The sequence below is a fragment of the Zeugodacus cucurbitae genome, chromosome 2 (assembly GCF_028554725.1).
Source record: "Zeugodacus cucurbitae isolate PBARC_wt_2022May chromosome 2, idZeuCucr1.2, whole genome shotgun sequence".
Lineage (NCBI taxonomy): Eukaryota > Metazoa > Arthropoda > Insecta > Diptera > Tephritidae > Zeugodacus > Zeugodacus cucurbitae.
The window spans coordinates 9578387-9600872 of record NC_071667.1 but is presented as its reverse complement, the minus strand read 5'-3'; the positions used below and the strand labels follow the sequence as shown (position 1 = coordinate 9600872).

The window sequence follows — 22486 nt, the reverse complement described above, 5'->3', positions numbered from 1 at the left end:
GTTGTTGTTGTTGAATATATTCGGTATAAAGTTCAATAGAATAACGAAAATCATCATAAATAGTATATGGGGACTGAGGTAATTCCTAAACCGATTTCACTCGTTTTCACCACCAAGATACAATGTATCGAAGACTATACGATCACTTAATTTAATATTACTTATAATTAGGTATATAGGATCTGGGGGAAATTATGACCCGATTTTTACCATTTCAGGTACAGAGAGAAACTGTTATAAGAAAAAAATTCAGAGGGAATGAATTACATTAAAATATCTGAGGGATTTACCTATATTTTCGGTGAAAAATTAACCTTAAGCACTGAGTTCTTCATGCTTGATATCAGGGGCCTTGAAAAGTCATGGTCCGATTTTGACAATGACAAAATAATACAGTATTTGTGTAAAGTTTTATTCCGCTAGCTTCATTGGTTCCTTATGAATACATTATAAAGTGAACGAATCAGATGGAATTCAAAATTGGGTTATATGGGAAGTAGACGTAGTTGTGAACCGGTTTCGCCCATATTCCACCCGTGTCATCAGGTTGTCAAGAAAGTGTTATATACCGAATTTCATTGAAATCGGTCGAATAGTTCTTGAGATATGGTTTTTGACCCATAAGTGGGCGACGCCACGCCCATTTTCCATTTTGTAAAAAAATCTCAGTGCAGCTTTCTTCTGCCATTTCTTATGTAAAATTTGGTGTTTCTGACGTTTGTCGTTAGTGGGTTAACGCACTTTTAGTAATTTTCAACCTAACCTTTGTATGGGAGGTGGGCGTGGTTATTATCCGGTTTCTTTCATTTTTGGACTGTATAAGGAAATGGCTAAAAAAAAACGACTGCAGAAAGTTTGGCTTATATAGCTTTATTGGTTTGCGAGTTATATACAAAAAACTTATTTGAGGGCGGGGTCACGCCCACTTTTCCAAAAAAATTACATCCAAATGTGCCCCTCCCTAATGGATCCTATGTTCCAAATTTCATTTTCATAACTTTATTTATGACTTAGTTATGACACTGTATAGGTTTTCGGTTTCCTCCATTTTGTGGGCGTGGCAGTGGACCGATTTTGCCCATTTTCGAAAGCAACCTCCTCAAGATGCCAAGGAACATGTGTTCCAACTTTCATTAAGATATCTTAATTTTTACTCAAGTTATCGCTTGCACGGACAGACGGACAGACGGACGGACAGACATCCGGATTTCAAATCTACTCGTCATCCTGATCATTTATGTATATATAACCCCATATCTAACTCTTATATTTCTTGGTGACACAAACAACCGTTATGTGAACAAAACTATGATACTCTGTGCAACAGGTTGCGAGAGTATAAAAATAGAAGAAGAAAACCCAAATATAGCGAACCAGGACAATTTAAATTTTAAGATTAAAGATATGTTCTGTTTCATTTTGTTTTTTTTTTCTTGAATTATTTATTAGGAGCATACTGTACATTATAATTTTCCTTTTATATACAATATCTTACTTACAATTTTCATTTATGACATGTTTTCTTTTAATCCTCTTTCGTTTTGCTTTTTCATTTAATTAAATTTGTTTATGTGCTATCCGCAGTCTGACAAAGTAATTTTAACTATTGTGTCCTTTGCAAAAATGTCATATAATCAAGGTATGTATGTATGTATTATACCGTTGTATGAGCATAAGACATTAGAGCTCTTTTATCTTCCGCACAGCTTCAGCATTGAATATGTTGCATTTGAATGAACAGCAGTGCAGTCATAAAACCAAAATTGTAAAAAAAGGAAGTAATTCTCTCTACGCCATAATGACTGCTATGATGTCTTCTTATCAAAGTCATCATGACCTCAAGCTCTGTTCACACCACAAATTCCATTACACGCGCGAAAACATCGTCGCGCTCGTAAAATTCTCGCCGTCACCAAGAGGAGGGTTTCAAAATTTTCGCTTTGTGTTTGTATGGATGTGGTGGCATGTGGTTTTGTGTACATGGTAGTGTGTGTGCGTGAATGAGGAAATGGGTCAAGCATGTAAGCAGCTCAACAACAACACCAGCAGCCAAAGTTGCAGCAATCAGTGAGAGCAATATGGCCAATTCTTTGGTAATGGACTTCGCTGTCTAAACTGATGACAACTTACCATTGTCATGGTTGTTTGCATTTTTTGTTGTTGGTTTTGTTTTAGTTTTGGTTTTTCTTTTTGTGCTCTTGCCACGTTTTTTACTTAGAAGTGGATATTTGTAGCTATGGCTGTTGCAGTCGTTAAGTTTTACGAGTGCGTCCATTGTTCATCGAATCGTAGTCCTGGAGTCAATGGTTTTATACTGCCAAAGTGAAATTTAAATTGTATTAAAGAGAATATGTACAATATATGAAGATATATTTGAAATGTAGTGTTTTAGTGGTTCAATGTAGAATGGTCAGAAACGACTACCGAATTATATCATAAATGTTTTTTAAACAAATTTAAGTAATTTCTAATTCTGTAGTATATAAAAAAAACCATGCTTGATCTTAGGTGTATCATATAGAATCCACAAAATATCCGATTGGAGAGACTGTTATTTATTGGTTATGTATGAAGTGTTACCTTAAATCGGTAGAAAGTAAGTTTCAAAGTCGAAAATGCTCAACTCTAGTTTAAAATTTTCAAATATCTGACAAGCCTACTTAAATCACTAATTATTGATGGTATAAATCTATGAGTGCTCATTTCCGTTGTTAAAACTAATCGGTTCGAGGAAATCCTCGAATTTTTCTCAACATCGCTGCCAAAGTTTTCCTTCGTTGTTCTCTAATCAAACGGCAACTGAATTATCGTTGCCAAAATTAAATATGTTCACTTAATACTGTGTATATTTTAATTTATATTTGAAGCTACTTTTCCACTTTAAAAACTCGTATGTATACAGCATGTACGTCTGCATATGACATTTCTCCATCATCAGCATATGACACCATAATTTTTTTTGAACCTTGACCTGTAACGCTGAAAGTTTTGTTAAAGCAGACTTGTTTTTAAAATATTTTATTTTCACTCTTGAACGAAAAAAAACAGTATGAAGGCAACATGCAAAGCTAGTCGCATATTTATGACATAATGAAGAATGAGAACATACACAAGTGCTTATGCATATCATTCAACTCTTTGTTGGCAGTGTAAAAATGTTTACTGGTGATAAAAATTATGGAAAATGCAACAGCAAGCTCTATGCGTTGTCATGAGTGGAACTGCCAGCTGTTGCTGTCCGCTATCTGACAGCATGGCGCATGCTATGCCGGAAGCTGTGGTATCATTAAGCAAAAATACAATATATAATACGCCTACAGTGTGTTACAAATAAATAGAGACATAGTACTTTGAACTATTAATATTACATTTCAAAAATATTTTGTTTGTGATCTTTCTAAAAGAGGTGAATAGGATATTTTGTGCAAGAGATGTATAAATTACTTATCTAACCTCACATTACCGTATAGACTTTTATCCATGAAATATTCATATTCGATCACATATTGGTCTACAACTTTGCTTCCGCCGTTTTCCAATAGCTGTCTCTAGGGTCAAGCACTGGTCGATTAAATCGATTAAATCGTTTTATATTGATCTTGGACATTTGTGTCAACATTAACCCAACAAATATTTGTAGAGATCTGTTTGCATCCCAAACTTATTCTCAACTGAAAATGTCAATTTTTGAGCCGAATTCTCGACATTTGCGGGAAATTTTGCTCACAAACGAAAAAATCAGAAATCAAATTCTTCTCATAAGAAACCTTTCAAATTCGTCCACATAGTTTAGAATTTCGGTCATAACTATCTTACAGTATTCTAATTTTGCTTTTGTCTATACGGAAGTACATAGGTGGGTATTTGTGTATGCTTTTAAGTATATTTACTATAAATACGCAAACTAAGTGGTGCAGTGCTTAGGAAGACAAATGATAGCGTTGTTGATGCGCCAGTTGTTTTAAATAGAAACAATTTAAATATGAAAAGCAAAGGAAACGGCAGATGCAGAATGCACTCCAAAACTGAAGCTAAATTTGACTCCAATGTTGAAAACTGTATAAATAAATACACTGCTGCAATAATCAACAGACTGAAATAATTATGCTTAAATACACATGCAGCAGAGACAGAAAAAGGCACAAGTGCAGGGAAGTTACGACTTGTGCAGCCAACAAACGCACAAACAAAAGAATAAATCATCAAGCCGTAGCTTGCAGCTGAATAAATGGCAACGAATGCACCTATGTATATATAAATATACTTATACATACAAACAATTGTGGCTGGTGTGTTGCATGATGAAGCTGGAGTGTTGAAATTGAGTCGATTTAACATGAAGAGCTTGTAAAGTGTCTAAGTAGAGCAAACAGAAAAGACAGGAACATTTGTGCGCATGCACATTTGCATTCACGATGCTTAAATATAAGTATATATTCATATATGTATCTACAGTGTCGCTGGTGCTTAGCTTTATAGAAGCGTTAAAAAGAGCAATTGCGGGCTATGCGCTTGGACGACAAAATTTCGCCTGACAAGCTGAAATACGACGGCACTCAGACACAGAGAGTTTAAACAGCCTGCAACGACAGACAAAATATGTAAACTGCACCAGTCAGACAATACATGAATGACAGAGCAATCGAAGCTAGAAGATGTAGCTGGTAGGCAGACAACAATTATGCAGTTCTGGTCGAAGCAGATGGCAATGTGTGCAGGTTATTCCGGTCATTAACAACTTTTCACACTGACTGTAATGCCCCTTCGCAAATTTATTTGTACCACTGCACATTTAATTTGCGAGGGTGGTTCTAAAAATGTATTGCTTCAGAAAGCAAGTTAGGGTTAATATTTATTTGAATCAGATAACTCAAAGATTTTTCATCTTAGCTTCACAAAAGATTTTTTTATTATTTAACAACTTTCTGTAAGTCTATCCGACTACACCGAGAACTATCTTTATAATTATTATCTCTGCAAATAAGAAAAAATACCTAACTCTCTAACAAAAAATATAAATTATTGTCGCCTTTCAAAATGTATTTTTACAGAAATGTTTCAAGATTTAATTGTTGTTTAAATAACAAAAATCATCATTCAATACCTAAATAAATTATAGTGGAATATATGTTAATTAGCCTGGAGAAACGTGCAGCACTTGCCTTGTGGTATCATCATCGTCTATCATTTGACGTTTATATGAACATTTATGCGCGTTTTCCTCATCACTAACACCAGTAGCCTGATTAAGTGCTCTCAGCGTGATCCTTGAGTGCAGACACGTGGTATGTATGTATAACCAAGCGCTGCTAACTGATTGCTATGTGTTATATACATATAGTACATAGTTGCACACTGCATCACAAAAGTACATGACCCAATGGTATAAACAACAAGCCTGACTAAAAAGCACATGAAATGTTATTCCTCGCTTCTCCTCTACTCTTCTACAATGTCTTCAATTAATTTGCACGCTTTTTTGACTTGTGCGATCTAACTCTCCTTGGTTTATTTATTTGCCTCTGTTAATGAATTGTAGAGGTGTCAGGGAATTTCTCCGTAATTAATTGGGGCCAGTTTTCGTATAATCCTTAAATAATAAAATTTTTCTAGCAAAGAACATAAAGTCACAGACGTATTTAGACACATATACTTATTTGGAATATGTCGTACGTATATGTACCATATGAAGTACCACACACAAAAATATTGATTTACTTAAATACAAGAAAAATTAAACTTTTCCGGCTTCTTATTTTCTTTCCTCAAACAAACAGTAGCCAAAATATGCGCATTTAATGCGCCAAAATACAATACTATGTATGTAAATGGAAATGCTTTTGTTGGCACACGTAAATTGAGAATCGAGCGTGCATTTGGCACGCACGTGAATTGAACGCAACACGCCTGGAAATGCCACATTGACTTTTACGAGTACACTATCCAGTTGTTTGCTGTAATCGCATTACAATACTGCATTGTTTACTTTTTTAAACTATAAGAAAATATACCTGCTTACATATTTTCTGCAAATCGGAAAGTCTTGTATCGCTGGCAAAACGAACAACAACTGGTATAAATGTAATAAACTGGCATAATCAAATAGAAATCAAATATGTGTTTATATGAATAGGGATACTTCCATCACGTTCTTGTCCAACTGGATTACTTATTATTGTTTTCAAATATACATTTTTTGACAAGCGGGCAGTGTTTAAACGTCTATTGTTATTTTATTTCTAGCGACTTCGATAGATTAGCATTGACTATTTTTTAGCATTTCTCTACATCGCTATACATGTTTGTTAAGTTGCTTTCAAGCAGTTTTATACCGTTTTACACACTTTTTCTGAAGATTTTTAAGTACAAGAGCATGTGGAAAATAAAAATGTTTAGTGACAGTTAAAGCAACTTGCTAAATGTATGCGTTTGTACGAATATTCGAAAGAACTGTAAAAATCACGAAAAAGAGCGATGTGGAAACTTCTAAGTGGCATTAGTGTAGTGAAAGGGAATTCTTCTTCTTCTTGACTGGCGTAGACACCGCTTACGCGGTTATAGCTGAGTCCAAAACAGCGCGCCACGTATCCCTCCTTCTGGCAGTTTGGCGCCAATTGGTTATACCAAGTGAGGCCAGGTCCCTCTCCACCTGGAGAGGAGGAGGTCTCCCTCTTCCTCGGTTTCCACCAGCGGGTACTGCGTCGAATACTTTCAGAGCTGGAGCACTTTCATCCATTCGAACAACATGACCTAGCCAGCGTAGCCGCTGTCTTTTTATTCGCTGGACTATGTCTATGTCGTCGAATAACACATACAGCTCATCTTTCCATCGTCTGCGGTATTCGCCGTTGCCAATGTTTAAGGGACCATAAATCTTCCGCAAAACCTTTCTCTCGAAAACTCCTAGTGCCGTCTCATGGGATATTGACATCGTCTACGCTTCTGCACCGTAAAGTAGGACGGGAATGATGAGAGACTTGTAGAGTTTGGTTTTTGTTCGTCGAGAGAGGACTTTACTTTTGAATTGCCTACTTAGTCCATAGTAGCACCTGTTGGCAAGAGTGATTCTGGGTTCGATTTCCAGGCTGACATTGTTATTGCTGTTAATGCTGGTTCCCAGGTAGACGAAATTATCTACAACTTCGAAGTTATGACTGTCAACAGTGACGTGGGAGCCAAGACGCGAATTCGCTGACTGTTTGTTTGACGACAGGAGATATTTCGTCTTGTCCTCGTTCACCACCAGACCCATACGCTTCGCTTCCTTATCCAGTCTGGAAAAAGCAGAACTAACGGCGCGGGTGTTGTTTCCAATGATATCGATATCATCGGCATACGCCAGTAGCTGTACACTCTTATTGAATATTGTACCTTCTCTATTTAGCTCTGCAGCTCGTATTATTTTCTCCAGCATCAGGTTAAAGAAATCACACGGGAGTGAGTCACCTTGTCTGAAACCTCGTCTGGTATCGAACGGCTCGGAGAGGTCCTTCCCGATCCTGACGGAGCTTTTGGTTTTGCTCAACGTCAGCTTATACAGCCGTATTAGTTTTGCGGGGATACCAAATTCAGACATCGCGGCATAAAGGCAGCTCTTTTTCGTGCTGTCGAAAGCAGCTTTAAAGTCAACAAAGAGATGGTGTGTGTCGATCCTATTTTCACAGGTCTTCTCCAAAATTTGGCGCATGGTGAATATCTGGTGTGTTGTTGATTTTCCAGGTCTAAAGCCAAACTGATAAGGTCCAATCAGTTTGTTGACGGTGGACTTTAGCCTTTCACACAATACGCTCGACAGAACCTTATACGCGATGTTGAGGAGGCTTATCCCACGGTAATAAGCGCGTAAATGGGGTCTCCCTTTTTGTGTATTGGGCAGAGTACACTGAGATTCCAATCGTCAGGCATGCTTTCTTCCGACCATATTCTGCAAAGAAGCTGATGAATGAACCTTATCAGCTCTTCGCCGCCGTATTTGAATAGCTCGGCCGGTAGTCCATCGGCCCCCGCCGCCTTTTTGTTCTTCAAGCGGGTAATTGCTATTCGAATTTCTTCACGGTCGGGCAATGGAACATCTGCTCCATCGTCGTCGATTGGGGAATCGGGTTCGCCATCTCCTGGTGTTGTATTTTCACTGCCATTCAGCTGGCTGGAGAAGTGTCCCCTCCACAAACTCAGTATACTCTGGTAATCAATAACTAGATGACCTCTGGGGGTTCTATAGGAGTGTGCTCCGGCCTTGAAACCTTCAGTTAGTCGCCGGATCTTTTCGTAAAAATTTCGAGCATTACCCCTGTCGGCCAGCTTGTCAAGCTCTTCGTACTCACGCATTTCGGCCTCTTTCTTTTGTTTGTCTGCAAATGCGTCTCGCTTCCCTCTTCAGCTCTCGATATCTTTCCCATCCCGCTCGTGTTGCGGTCGATCGCAACATTGCGAGGTAGGCAGTCTGTATTCTCTCTCCACTGCGAGACGACAATCCTCATCATACCAGCTGTTTTTTTGACTTTTCCGAAAGCCAATGGCTTAGGTTGCAGCTGTATATAAGGAGTTTGATATGCCATCCCACAGTTCGAGATGCTGATGAGTGCTCTCAGAGAGTGCTCACAGAGTGAAAGGTAATAAGGACTCGGTATTTCGTTGCAGATTTACGTATACGCAAACATACATTCATTTTGTTATTTGAAAAGCGGTTGAAATTTTCTCAATCATAAACAGCCATATAGTCGTCTCTACTTAAGAAATTAAATTTTTGAACTATTGATTTAAGTCAACGACAAAATTCAAGTGAACTTGGTTATATTGTTGTATGTAAATTTACTTATAGCGCTACTTTCCTTCATTTTGCTCTTTATTACATACAGATAAACTTTCATTTTATATGCATTGCATATACTTAGCCTGTGGAAATTCTATCAATTCGATGGCCACTTATGAACGAAATGCAATTGTCATTGTCATGAATCTCACCACAAATGCAGCTGAGCCAATATAACGTCACGCAATGCCAATGATGCTGTTCACAGCTCGCTATCTTATATAATATGTACATTGTAGAGTGTGAAAGTGGATATTCTGATATGTATATATGTGTGTGTCTGGTGTCACAGTGGTGAGGCAAGCTGTTCTTGGTTTTGATCATAAAAATACAAATTCTTGATTTTAAGCACTTAATATGTATTTAACACTTTTCAAAAAGGCAATTCGAAATCACCAATCACATATGTATATGCAAATTGGTTTGTCATATCTTACGACTTTATAAAGCAATTAATAAAAAAATCTGAAATTTTGCCCTTGTTCATACTTTCATTTATTATATAAAAGTTATGTAATTTGATTAAATGTCCAAATATTGAATATGCTGAAGCAAACGCTCTCCAACACAAGGCTGTTGACATAATTTTGACCAACTTTTCAGTTCGCTGCTTCCATACTCTAGCGTAGACTCAGCAGATTGTGAACGCTGTGTCTGACTGCATGATTTATGACTTTTGAAGTCTTCGGTTACTACGCGTTCTCGACTCACTGAAATTTTTGATTTTTCCTTTTTTTTTCAAAAGATTAAAAAAAAATCAAGTACTTCCTCGTACACCTTGAGTGGCAAGAGAGGAAATGGAATTTAAAATTTGTCACTCTCTTGACTGTTTTTGGCGGCAAATTATAGCGAAGCATTGTAGCGCGAAATTAGTCAATTTTCGTTAGTAACAACTTCCTTTCGTCGACAAAATTCGATGATACTAGTCGATGTGTACGAGTGATTATAATATCCTGAGTTGCGCGAAAATTATGGCTGGCCAAAGATTTCGTGTCAGTGAGTAACACTTACCATATTATAAGCGGATATTTAATAAGCAACACAGTCAACTAATAGAAATTTATGTGTATAGTTCGTTTGCGTGAACTTTCGCAGGCATAAGCTCATTTTCTTTGTGCTATTTTGCACGTGAGTTTAATATAGAGGCGTTATGTAGAATTTTGGGGCTGTTGTTGAGCGAACCACACCTTGCAACTATCACAGCATAGGATTGGTATTCGATTCCCTTTTCATTTTAAGAGGCGTAGATTAAAAATATAGCCTTAAGCTGTGTAAAAAATTACCCAAAGTTTATTATCCAAGAGGTTATAATTACATTGCTTTAGCTAGTGGCCCGGAGGGTATTTTCATTTCGCTTTCCTTGGCAAAATTTGAAGTGCCTACCAGAAGGAGTCTCTCATTCTCTGCAAACTCTATATTTTTCCTTTCAGAGCTAATTTGACATTGTCGTACAGTTCATACGACTCACATCTTTCTTCTTATTCCTTAAATATAATCACGTAGTAACTTTCTGTCGAACACCTCAAGATTTGCGTCATCAAAACATCGTTCACGCCGTTTTACCAAACATTAAGTGGTACACCTAGTGTAATGGCCTAAAAAAGGTGATTTTTGAGAATTTTTATTAAAAAAACTACTTTATCAATTATTTCAAAATTTTAAGAATATATTTATATATGATTCAAGAATATAAAGTGAAATTTTTGAAAAAAAAATTAAATATTTTTTAAGTTATAGTCGATCTCCAACGGCGCGAAAAAAAGGTCCTTCACTGCTGCAGTGATTCCGGCCTTCTCCGTGGATGAAATCTAAAAAAACAAAATTCTCCTTAAACTAGATAATATTGTCTGTACAATGACCTACGATAAAAAAAATCGAAAATTGACAATATGGCGACTTAAAAAGAAAATAGTCGAATTTTACCCAAAATTTTGGTCGATTTTGGTCTGCCAAAATTCGATTTTTTGATCAGATCAAAAATCGATAGGTCATTGTACGGAGAACTATATAAAGAACATGTAAAAAACTCGATAGTGATCGGATCATTTGTTTTTGAGTAATCACTGCAGCAAATTCGGAAAATGATGTTTCGAGAAAAAGGCGTTTAAAGATAAAATGATCGTATTCACTGTTACCGAGCGGCTGATCTGTTGGAAAATAAATCAGCAGTAATTAGAGACTCGGGATTTTCCTCTAAATTAAACTGATTTATTTTAAAAGTCAACAAGTTCAAGATTTTATAAAATAAACTAATCAAACTAATAATATGGCAACTCTTATTATTATGCACTGCTAAATATCAGTTAAAATTGCAAACGTGTACCATATCAATAGTGTGCACGCCTGCAGGTATGCAATGCTAAATACCATTTGTCATGAATTTATGGTGTCTTGTGTACAACGGTATGTAAGTAAGTACTTACACACACACTCATACGCGGTGACTGTATACTTCCCTATCGGAGGCAATGCGACAACGCCGTGCCTTGCATGCCGTACGCGTGAGATAGCACAATTTATGCCTCTCAGTTGGTGAAAGTGTAAAATACGGCTGTTGCATGCAAATCGCTGGTTGGACGAGCACACAACGACGGCGATGACGACACGCCAGCGCTGCAATGACAGAAGCGACATACTTCTAGGTTGCCTTTCGCAAATTTTCTCTCTCGAATGCAATTTTATGCACATATTTGAGCACAAATACACACATACACGCGCGCACTCACTAGCTACTCGAATTGTTGGTGACATACAACACGGCAATAATTGCAACCAATTCAGTGGCAAACATTGTTTCACGTGGCGTGTATGCAAATGCCGTTGACGTTGATGGTAACAACAACTGCATGCCGAACATATTCCCGTGCCTTTCGGCTGCGTTCTCATGAGAAATGCCAGGTTGCACCAACTTGCTTTTACATACATGTACAGTTGCGAGCATTGAAATAGTGGTGCCTATTGGCAAGAAGAATTTTGTTTTAAAATTTTGTTATTTTATGATATTGCCGTTCATTATTATTGTTATATTCACTGAGATTTAACTGCCTTGTTATACAAAACAACAAGTGTGAAACACTTACCGTTACTATTTTATAATTAATTTTATTAAGATATCTGTTTTTTTGAGCGAGCAATAGAATAGTAGTGAAAGGTGAGCTGATCCAAAAAAACAATATTTTTACTACAAAATATTTATTTTTATGATACAAAAAGTGGGTTTCCTTTTCTTTTATTTGTTATGCAATGAAAAATTAAAAAACAACTTTTAGTGGGCCGCGGGAAGCACTGTGGTGAAGAAAAACGATATCTCTCATAAATACAGGTGAAACCTACAAAGAAGTGGAAAAACTTATAGGGTGTTCAGCCAAAATGATTCGCAATGCAATTATTTATAAGAAAAAATACGAAAAAAGGGGCGCAAGGTGGATTATTTCTGAGCAGTGTCTACGAAAAGTCGTAAGATGCGCTAAAACTCGACCTACAATGTCAGCTGTGGAGATTTGGGACGTACTGAAACTGCCCTGCGGTGTTCACACAGTGAGAGAACTTCTACGTGAACATAATTTATATGCTCGCAGTCCTCTACAAACACTGTTATAAAAAAAATCATGTAGCACGATGTCTTAAATTTTACTAAAGAACACCTAACTTGACCGATTGGGAAATGACGCAACATCTTGTGGACCGACGACTCGAAAGTGGTTCAATACGGCGGAAAAGGGGACCGTTAGTATGTATGACGTCCCTTTAATACAGAGGACGACCCTAGATTCACCACAAAAACTTTGAAGCATGACGCTCCGAGTGTCATGGTTTTGGGCTATTTTTCTTACCACACCTAAGTATGGTGTTAGGCCCAGTTCACTAGATTTCTGACATAATGGCGAAACGCATACGAGGATATAATGTCGAATATTGTGAGACCATTTGCTGAATAGGATATGCCGCTGAAGTGGATATTACAGCAGGATAATGACCCGAGTCACACCACTTGGGTGGCAAAGAAATGGTTTCGGGTCAATGGAATTGAGTTCATGGATTGGCCAGCTCAAGCCCCTGACCTCAATCCCATTGAAAACCTTTTGACAGACGTAAACAAAGTCGTGTGGGATGATAAACCCAAAAACAACGAGTTGTGGACCGTAGTGCAGCAAGCATGGAGAGCATACCACTGAAAAGATCCCGGGGTCTCGTAGGTTCTATGAAGAGGTGTTGTGTTTTACTGCTCCCTATAATTTTCACACATAAACACACCTTTGTAAAAAACATATTTTGCACCTATGCAAATCAAAATATTTTTATTAATAAACATAGCCTGAAAAATATAATCCATTTTTGCATTTCAATAGTTGTTAAAATTGTTTGGTATTTTGTATAACTCAAAGATATGTAAAACTCTAACACCCACTAATATTTCACTGCTCGCAGCTGTATATTATTTATCCGCAATTATGCTCAAGAATATGCTAGTTTTGGTCGCATTTGCACGTCGTTTCGGCGACTTTCCACTCAGTCATTTGCTTGGTTAGCCGACTACTTGTGAGTTGCATTTTGGTTTCGTTTTCGTTGTTGTTATTGTTACAAATTTGCCATAACGGTTCAGCGAAAATGTCACAAAGTGTCATTCATTATGTCACGCACCCGCTCTCACCTATCTCATATGTATATAATACCGGCATATTATGCTCGTAGCTTTAAGTCAACCACAGTAGCAAATGGTCCCAGGTTAGAAATCATTAACTTCTTCGATGAGATCACCGATGTGTTCAAAAGACAACTAAGCATCTAAAAAGATAGCGAAAGAGAGAGAGAGAGTTTCACCATGGTTCCTGCTTTATTTTGCTACGTTATCTCATTACGTTTTTATAAGATCATCAAGCTTGAAGTTGGTATATCTAATACGAAATGTTAACCGAACCTTCAAATAACTCTACAAGCAAAAATATTGTATATCTTAATTACAAAGGATCAAAGTAAAAAAAAATTATTGATTTCACTATTAATATAAGTATTTTCCGAAACTGTTAATAAATTTTTATATTTTCTTTGCAGAAGACAAAACAAGAATACATTTTGACACCTAGACCTCAGATAATATCTGCTTTTAAAGTTGAATAACCAAGAAGATTAAATCGTGTAGTATATACTTTGTTATACACCAACAACATGGAAGTAGAAATAATCTGCGAGAAAAGCGCAGGGTGCTCGAATGTTTCTACTACTACTCACACATGTTTAAACCATCGAAAATTAATTAGAAAAGATTTCATCACCCATCCAACTCTGCCAAGGGAGAAAAATATTGAACGTGAAATAAGATTTGTTCAGAGGAAATTTTCTGCTATAAAAATTGATTTGAAATGCCGCGAAATGCCTCTGTCCAAATCAAAAAAGAGGCGCCTACGTAGAAAACGTCAAGCCCTTGGCAGGCTCAACAAGAGTACGGCAGGTTTGGAAAATATTGCAGAAGACCCTCCAATAGTACAAAACACATTTGAAGACGGTGATGTTATTAAGGAGAGATAAAATGGTCAATACATTCGCTCGAGAAATTCATAAAGAAACTACTACAAGAAAGAAAAGGGTAAGCATATGATCTTGTAATAAAGCTAGGCATAATTTAGAAAAATGTGCAAGAAACTCTCTAATAGTAGAAAATACGGAAGGAAGGAATGGATGAATGAAAAGGTGTGAGAAGATTATTTTGAAAGGACATACATTGAAACTCAAAATGATGCTTTATAAACTTTATTGTTTAGTTAAATCTGCATAAATTACAAGATATTTATGATACCAATAATTGGCGCCTACATAAATATGAGGCGGGCTGAGTTTGTGTCGTTGTTCTACATTAGAAATACCCTCGAAGGTTTGATGCTGTCCGCAAGCTGGAATAGAAGACAATTTCAGACAAGATCACTGCACTATGAAGGCCGCCAATTACAAACAAAATATCTATGTATATATGCTGGATCAGTTCTTTGGTTGGCAATCCTGCGGTCTTCGCCAAGGATAACACGTCTGCGCTTTCGCCTATAGTTCGTAAATATAAAATTTATAAAAGTTAAAAGTTATAAAAAAGTATCAAATTTTTTGAATATATATTTTTTTTTGTATAAAGGACCAATTATTATGATTTTATCCATAGTATGCATTTCAAAAAAAAATAAAATTTTGGTAAACCAATAACAGCGCTATAACAAAATAGCAAATTGGTTTGTTAAAAATCTATATTTTAGTGGTGAGATGTAAAATATTACTGGTGATTCGCTGATGTACTCCACTTATTATATAAATGTGGACCTCAATGAATTAAAGTCGAAGATAAAACAGTTGTTGCCAAGATAGTAAGTGTCACACAAATCTATCAATGCTGTTTGCGATTCCATCGAAGCTGTGAATGATAAAACAGAGTTTTAGAATTCATTGGATATGCCGAGCATGCCACCGCACCATTTACAATTGAAGTTTGGAGCTCGGGTTATTTTGCTTTCTAATTTGAAACCACCACGACTTTGCAATGGCACAGGATTAGTCTTGAGACGATTACCTGAAGCCACTATTTTGAATGGCAAGTTCCGAGGCGATAATTTATGGCTGCCACGAATACCTTTGATTCTCGGAGATTAGCCAAATGAATTCAAACGCATACAATTTCCAATTAGCATGTTCTCGCCAAGCTAAAGACGGACGGACCGAAAATATTATATACTCGGTGCTGAGAGATTAGTCTTCGTGTAATGTTTAATTAACATAATTAGTAGTAGAAATATGAATAAGTATTTTCGATTTATAGATAAAAGAGTTAATTGATAATAAAGAGTTTTTTATTAAATTATTAATTAATGCTCGAAAATTTTATGAAAAGATCAGGCGATTTACAGAAGGTTTCAAGACCGGAGCATTATCATGTAGGGACCGAGGAGGTAATCTGGTAACGGAAGTCCAGAGTATACTGGGATTATGGAGGGAACACTTCTCCGATCTGCTGAATGGCAGTGAAAGTACAACACCAAAAGATGGCGAACCCGATTCCCCAATCGATGACGATGGAATAGATATTCCATTACCCGACCATGAAGAAATTCGAATAGCAATTACCCGCTTGAAGAACGATAACGCGGCGGGGGCCGATGGACTACCGGCCGAGCTATTCAAATACGGCGGCGAAGAACTGATAAGGTGTATGCATCAGCTTCTTTGTAGAATATGGTCGGAAGAAAACATGCCCGACGTTATGAATCTCAGTGTGCTCTACCCAATCCATAAAAAGGGAGACCCCACAATCTGCGCCAATTACCATGGTATAAGTCTCCTCAATGTCGCATATAAGGTTTTGTCGAGGACAAGACGAAATATCTCCTGTCATCAAACAAACAGTCAGCGCACTCGCGTCTTGGCTCCCACGTCACTGTTGACAGTCATAACTTTGAAGTTGTAGATAATTTCGTTTATCTGGGAACCAGCATTAACAACACCAACAATGTCAGCCTTGAAATCCAACGCAGAATCACTCTTGCCAACAGGTGCTACTTTGGACTGAGTAGGCAATTGAAAAGTAAAGTCTTCTCTCGACGAACCAAAATCAAACTCTACAAGTCGCTCATTATTCCCGTCCTGATGTATGGCGCTGAAGCGTGGACGATGACAACATCCGATGAGACGACTCTTGGGGTTTTCGAGAGAAAGGTTTTGCGTAAGATTTATGGTCCTCTGAACATTGACAACGGCGAATACCGCAGACGATGGAACGATGAGCTGTACGATTTATACGACGACATTGACATAGTTCAGCGAATAAAAAGACAGCGGATAAGCTGGCTAGGTCATGTTGTACGAATGGATGAAAACACTCCAGCTCTGAAAGTGTTCGATGCAGTACCCGCTGGAGGAAGCCGCGAAAGAGGACGACCTCCACTCCGGTGGAAAGACCAAGTGCAAAGTGACCTGGCTTCACTTGGTGTTTCCAGTTGGCGCCAAAAAACAAAAAGGAGGAACGAGTGGCGCGCTCTGTTGGATTCGGCTATTATCGCTTAAAGTGGTTTCTACGCCAAACATATATATATATATATATACTTTATTTGTCTAAAAGGCTTCGTTTTTCATACACTTATATTGTTTTTTTTTTTTTTTAATATTTCATTAAAGAAAAAGTCTCACATGGAAAGACTTACTCACCATGTGAACACCGAAGCCTCAGCTCTTGTCGCTCAAAGCGAATGGAAAGAAAGACTTAAACGCAAAAAGCCGCACCACCTTATGCAGTAGCTAGACACTCCGCAATATACACGCAGAGCATACCTAATTTATTTGTATGATACAATAATCAAAACAAATTGTTCGTTAGTTTGTATTATATTAACTAGTTTAAATGGTAAAATAAATAGAAAAAAAATTAATGAAATATTTCCCAGAAATAATGTATTGGGCAACAACAACAAACCAATACAACGGTTGTGGGTCAGCCATTTTGTATATCTATATAAGTAGCATTCTAATACGACAGGTTCTAATGCGAGAATAGAGCGTCTTTCAATCGAATGGCACGACGTTTTGTACGATAACAATTTTAAGACGATTTGAAAAATTTGATTGATAAGATCGTATAGCATTGATAGGTACAGAATATATAATAACTCCATTGAAAATATTTATGAACTTTATTATTTAGTAATTGTGCATACATTTCAAGATTTTTGGTATACAAATAAGTAACGCATACATATAAGCTTAACTGCGGCCATCTACATATGCCACAGCAGATTTACCATTGCCCGTCGAAAGGTAAAATGCTGGGAGATAAAAGAAATGTCGGGCGATTAGATGCCTATGGGCAGTGTTTTCCACTTTTACAGCTAGCAATCTCGCTGATCTTCAGCCCTTGGTATTACAAACAGCATTTTATTAAACCAATTTAAATCAATACTCTGAGTATAAAAACGTGTTAAGAAATGAGCTGAAACAAATTTCAATAAAATGGCGTAATTTTAAATTTGTATACGATACGAATTAATATAAATTAATATGTTAACAAAATATACAGTTCCACCCATTAATTGTGCGTGTAAGACTCCAGTAAAGTATATGGGTCCAAATTCCATTAATATTTATTTCATTTAATATTCACTGCAACAAGTTCAAATTCTAAATGACTAAAAACACAAATTAAAGGAAATACAAATGTATATTATACATATATTATAAAAAAAAGTTTAATTAAATTAAACAGCAGCAAACTGAATTAAATCTGCAATTCGAATTCGCTTTGTCCCACACAAAGTTACTTTGCAGTTACGGCATTTTTCATAGTTTGTTTTGTGTTCTCCAAAGCATTTAGTTTAGCCAATTGCTTCATGACATCCAATTCTTTAATGAAAGAGGCCAGCACATCCTTCGTACTCTTATAGTCGCCGTCCTTCAAGTCTATGAGTTCATCTTGATTTTCAAGTTCTGTAATGTAAGGTTATGTTAAGGTAAACTATTAATAACCGAAACGTTTCATACAAACCATCTATTTCATTTTCAATATCGTCTAAACGTTTCAGCACTAAATTCTGTTGTATTTTAATGTGATCCATTAAGCGATGTTGGCACTCTACGGGATCGATAGGCGCTTCCGGTTGTGGTATGTTGGGAATGGGATGGGATGGTGTAGTGGGTTCAGATTTAATTCTCTTATTGGGCGATAGCTTCGTACCCAATACTTTGCTGCCGATTTCAGCGTCTTCGATTTTAATATCTTGATCGGATTTTATATCCGTTTTGATACTTTGCTGCGCTATGTCTTCCTCCCACTTCTTAGCCCATAAATACAATTTGGGATGACAGCGATTGTTAGCAATGTTCATTTTCACGCGCAACGAATGCATAAATCGATTTAGCTCAACTAAATTTCCGGTAAGAACATGCGATTTCTTTAGAAACTCGAAACGTTTTGGCAAATTTGGATTGCCAATGTGGTAATTGGCTACAGGTAATTTTCCGTCATACAACCAATCTTGATCGTGTTTGAAACGCATTGATTCGCGACCGCGTTGCGGATTTCGACAAATGTAGCATACATATTTCTCGGGCACATCCACCTCCTTATCGATCCCATTGCAAATGCCGTGTTGCCAGCATAAGCACAGTTCGCATTGTATCATCAAACCGTCTTCCTCGCCATATGAGCATAAGCAATTTATTATTTCCTCTTGTCGCATGCTGACAATCTTTATTAATTCGCCATTTTCCTTTATATATTGTGGATTTACGCTTGTGGCAGCACCCATGGCATCTGCTTCATTGGAGCCATGTGCCAATAGAGGTGGAAACGATGACGAACCCGAATCGGCAGTTACCGGTGAATCCAGACTGCTCATAGATGTGACTGGCGCTCCAGAAGATTTGCGTTTCTTTCCCACCTCTACAACTTTGACATCTGGCGTTGCGTTGAATGAGTGCCGCGTCTCCTCAAAATCGGACACACCGAAACTATTATCGCCAGTCACAACGGGTAACAAAGATGTGCCTGCCGTGGCTTGTGCAGCTGTTAGATAACGCTTTGTGGTGCGCTGGCGGTTGCTTTTACGAGAGCCCATTGTGCGCTTACTTGGTGACATGCGCGAGCGTTTAGCTGGTATGCCCGATATGTCCGACAAGCTGTCATCGACCATTGGCGTAGCAGCAACTGGCATCTCCACCACGATACTGTTATCTTGTGCTGAGCTATTAAGGACGGTCTCATTGAGACCGACAGATATTTGTGAAGTCTCAGCATCGGCGTCTGTGTCCATCTTGTTGTCCGTTTCCGATTTTAAATCCGTCACAGGCACAGTAGCCTGAGAGGCACTACCAGTTGTTGTTGTTGTTGGATGTGCACCAGCACTACGTCTATGAGCACGTGTTTGTAGCATATCTTGCTGATGTAGTTTAGCAAAGAATTGCTGATTTGGAATTTGATTGCGCGGAGCAGGTTCATGTTGGTCGGGTTTAGTGTGTGTACGTTTTTCTGCCAGATCGAGCATTTTTGGACAGGAACCAAGTAGCCTGAAACACATTGTTATTGAAAAATAATGGACACAATGAAAAATTATGTTACAAACTTATTCAAATCGGGGTGGTAGTGTTTAATGTGAATTTGCAAATGGTCCTCCTTACGGAAGTTCTTCAAACAGCCTTCTTGCGGACAACGGAAAAGGTTATTGATTATTTGCACTTTCAATCCACCTATGTAAGCTATAAGACAAATAAATACAAGTTATAGGTGCTAAAAGTAATATCAAAGAGTATAATTACCGTAACCATCTTCTGCTGCCAAATTAGCATCCACCGAACGTCCCGATGCAGCGTCTGCATTATCTGCATTTCCAACAACATCCATTGTATGGTCTTTCGAAGGGGAATTTGTTGTTAAAGTTGGTGTCATCAGTTCTGCAGGTGGTTCGGCTGTGGCCACGGGAGTTTCAATATATTGTGTAGTACTGATAGCAAGTGCTGTGGTAGCTGCTTTCACGCTTGCTGCATCCATGGCTGCTATGGTGTTATCAAGTGGTTTTGGTTTTGGCGGCGGTTGTGGTGTGTAATCGGACGTGTACACATAGGCGTTGATATCCTTTGCACGCCGTCGATGAATACTAAAATCATATATGTCTGGGTTGTACATCTGACCTTGCTCCTCAAGAAAAACTTTCAAATCCGCTTTTGAACGAAAACGTTTTCCACCCGGCGTAACTAATATAACATCCCATTTGCCTAATACATTAGAACGCTGATACATATGTTTCACCCAGCCAGGTGGCAAACGCCAGTCTTCAACGATTACTGTGGGTTTTCGGTGCTCGCCGACAATAAGGAACCCTTCTTTTCCAATTGGTTGATCGTTAACCCAATGGCACGTCCATTCCCCATCACGTGGGATATCCGGTAAATTTAGTGCACCTGAAATATTTACAATAATTTAGTAAATTTGTTATAAATATTATTCAGTTAAAATTTACATAAATCCAGTTTGGCGAGATCGAGTAAGGGCCAGTCCTTACGAGAACCAGAAGAAGATCTTTTCTTTGCACTTGTTGAACTTGGCGCTACTGGTAATGGCGAATCATTTTTTGGAGTTTTTAACGGTGATGTTTCTGGCATATTTGTTGAAGTGTTCTGTGGTGTACTGGGTACAGTGGGTGATGATATTGGTGCTTGTAACTCGGTATCCAATGGTTGTATTTTATTTATATGAACAGCGCGTACATTCTTTACATAGCCATCATCGAATAGTACTTCATATATATCATTTCCGAGTATCTTTTTGATAGTGCCAGGAAATTTTCGGGGTCCCGACCAACGAGCCATGCACTTTTCTTCTAACTCAAAAACTGGTACAGGTTTTGTTGAGACCTTCTGACGCAAACGTGTTGAATTCATTGGAATCCACTCTTCTGTGCCAACAACTGCCGATTTTACTTTTCCCGAACGTTCAAATTTTATTAGTACTTCTCTATCATCATTGTCAACTTCAACCACACGTGCTGCATGCCAGACACCATCAAAATCTTGTGCTTCTAATCTTGCACCAGGGTTGAATGACGTAACAGGTTCAAATTTAATAGCAGCTGGAGATGCAGATGCTGGTGTTGTTATGGGCGAAGCAGTTTCGTTATCTGCATTCGCTTTAGCTGCACTACGTTCTGCAGTTTCAGCCATTATTTGTGCAACCTTGGCTTCTACTGTGGCTTTTGTAGCGTCCTCTGTTGATTGATTTGTAGCACTCGATGTGTTCATGCTATTATTCTTTAAATCCTCTAAATCAGACTCCACTTGTGTTGGATCAACTTTGCCCCATGGAAATACAGTAGGAAAAACACGCTGCTTAAGTAGATACTTTCCACTACGTTGTGGTTGGAAATCGATACGACGAAAATGCCTCGAACACACAAGCACGCTTTTAGTGATTGGTCGTTCTGAGCTGAGGCGGGTATTACGCATCCAAATGGCGCGTATGTTTGCATCCAAAGGGAACGAATGGTAAGTGACACCATGATGCTCCGGTAAACGTGACGTCGAATTGCAACCAGTTACACAACAACGGCGACCCATTTCGATATTTTCTATTTTCTGAAGACGCACTATTGCAGGTATAATGCAAATATATTATATTTTTTATAGTTGCGCTAAGTAGTCGGCGTATCCGTCACATGTGAACTGATGAAATTATTTAAATCTCTACTTAGAGATCCTCTTAAACTTGATGGAATAAGCACAATTTTATTGTGAAAATTATATGTTTAATTTGTAATCAAATTGGTAAAACTTGTGAAAACACCATTTAGAACTGAATTGAGCATTTACACTGCATTATCGACATAAATGTGACATAACATTCAGCTTTTTGTGATGGCTTGCTTAAAGGTTGCCAAATTATTATAATTTTTTATAAATGTATATTAATATATTTAATATTTGCACAATAGCATTTTTAAAACAATAAAAAAATTATTATTTTATAATAATGTAAGTAACGAATACATTTTAAACCGTAAATGAACGTTATATATAGACATATTTATGAGCAAACAGAAGACTAAAACTTGAGATATTGAGATTCTTCGATTAATCTTATTATAATTTTACGTCGGAATCATTCAACCGTATCGAAAATAAAATTTACGATCACATTGAACTCACTTAAAGAAAAACAGT

The 22486-nt window shown here is 37.5% G+C and overlaps 1 protein-coding gene and 1 long non-coding RNA gene across 2 annotated transcripts; one reads left to right on the top strand and one right to left on the bottom strand.

Annotated features, from left to right (window-relative positions):
• The first annotated feature begins 774 nt into the window (after positions 1-774).
• LOC128919858 (uncharacterized) lies at positions 775-13907 on the top strand. Its single transcript, XR_008469995.1, has 4 exons — positions 775-1639; positions 1707-2093; positions 5052-5285; positions 8859-13907. It is a non-coding gene; the product is annotated as an uncharacterized LOC128919858 (long non-coding RNA).
• A 3988-nt stretch (positions 13908-17895) lies between these two features.
• On the bottom strand, positions 17896-22131 carry LOC105210226 (uncharacterized). Its single transcript, XM_011181045.3, has 5 exons — positions 20791-22131; positions 20090-20731; positions 19897-20029; positions 18321-19840; positions 17896-18262 (listed from the first exon to the last, which is right to left on the bottom strand). Exons 1-5 carry the CDS (start codon positions 21881-21883, stop codon positions 18093-18095), a joined length of 3558 nt encoding a protein of 1185 aa, XP_011179347.1. The 5' UTR covers positions 21884-22131; the 3' UTR covers positions 17896-18092.
• Positions 22132-22486: the final 355 nt, after the last annotated feature.

What these genes read in the sequence shown, in the direction of transcription:
- LOC105210226 (XM_011181045.3), bottom strand. Translation starts at nt 21,883, where the DNA reads ATGGGTCGCCGTTGTTGTGTAACTGGTTGCAATTCGACGTCACGTTTA. An exon ending in GGCAGCAGAAGATGGTTACG is followed by an intron (nt 20,030 to 20,089) that starts GTAATTATACTC and finishes TTTGTCTTATAG; the next exon opens with CTTACATAGGTGGATTGAAA. An exon ending in TATTGAAAATGAAATAGATG is followed by an intron (nt 18,263 to 18,320) that starts GTTTGTATGAAA and finishes CTTACATTACAG; the next exon opens with AACTTGAAAATCAAGATGAA.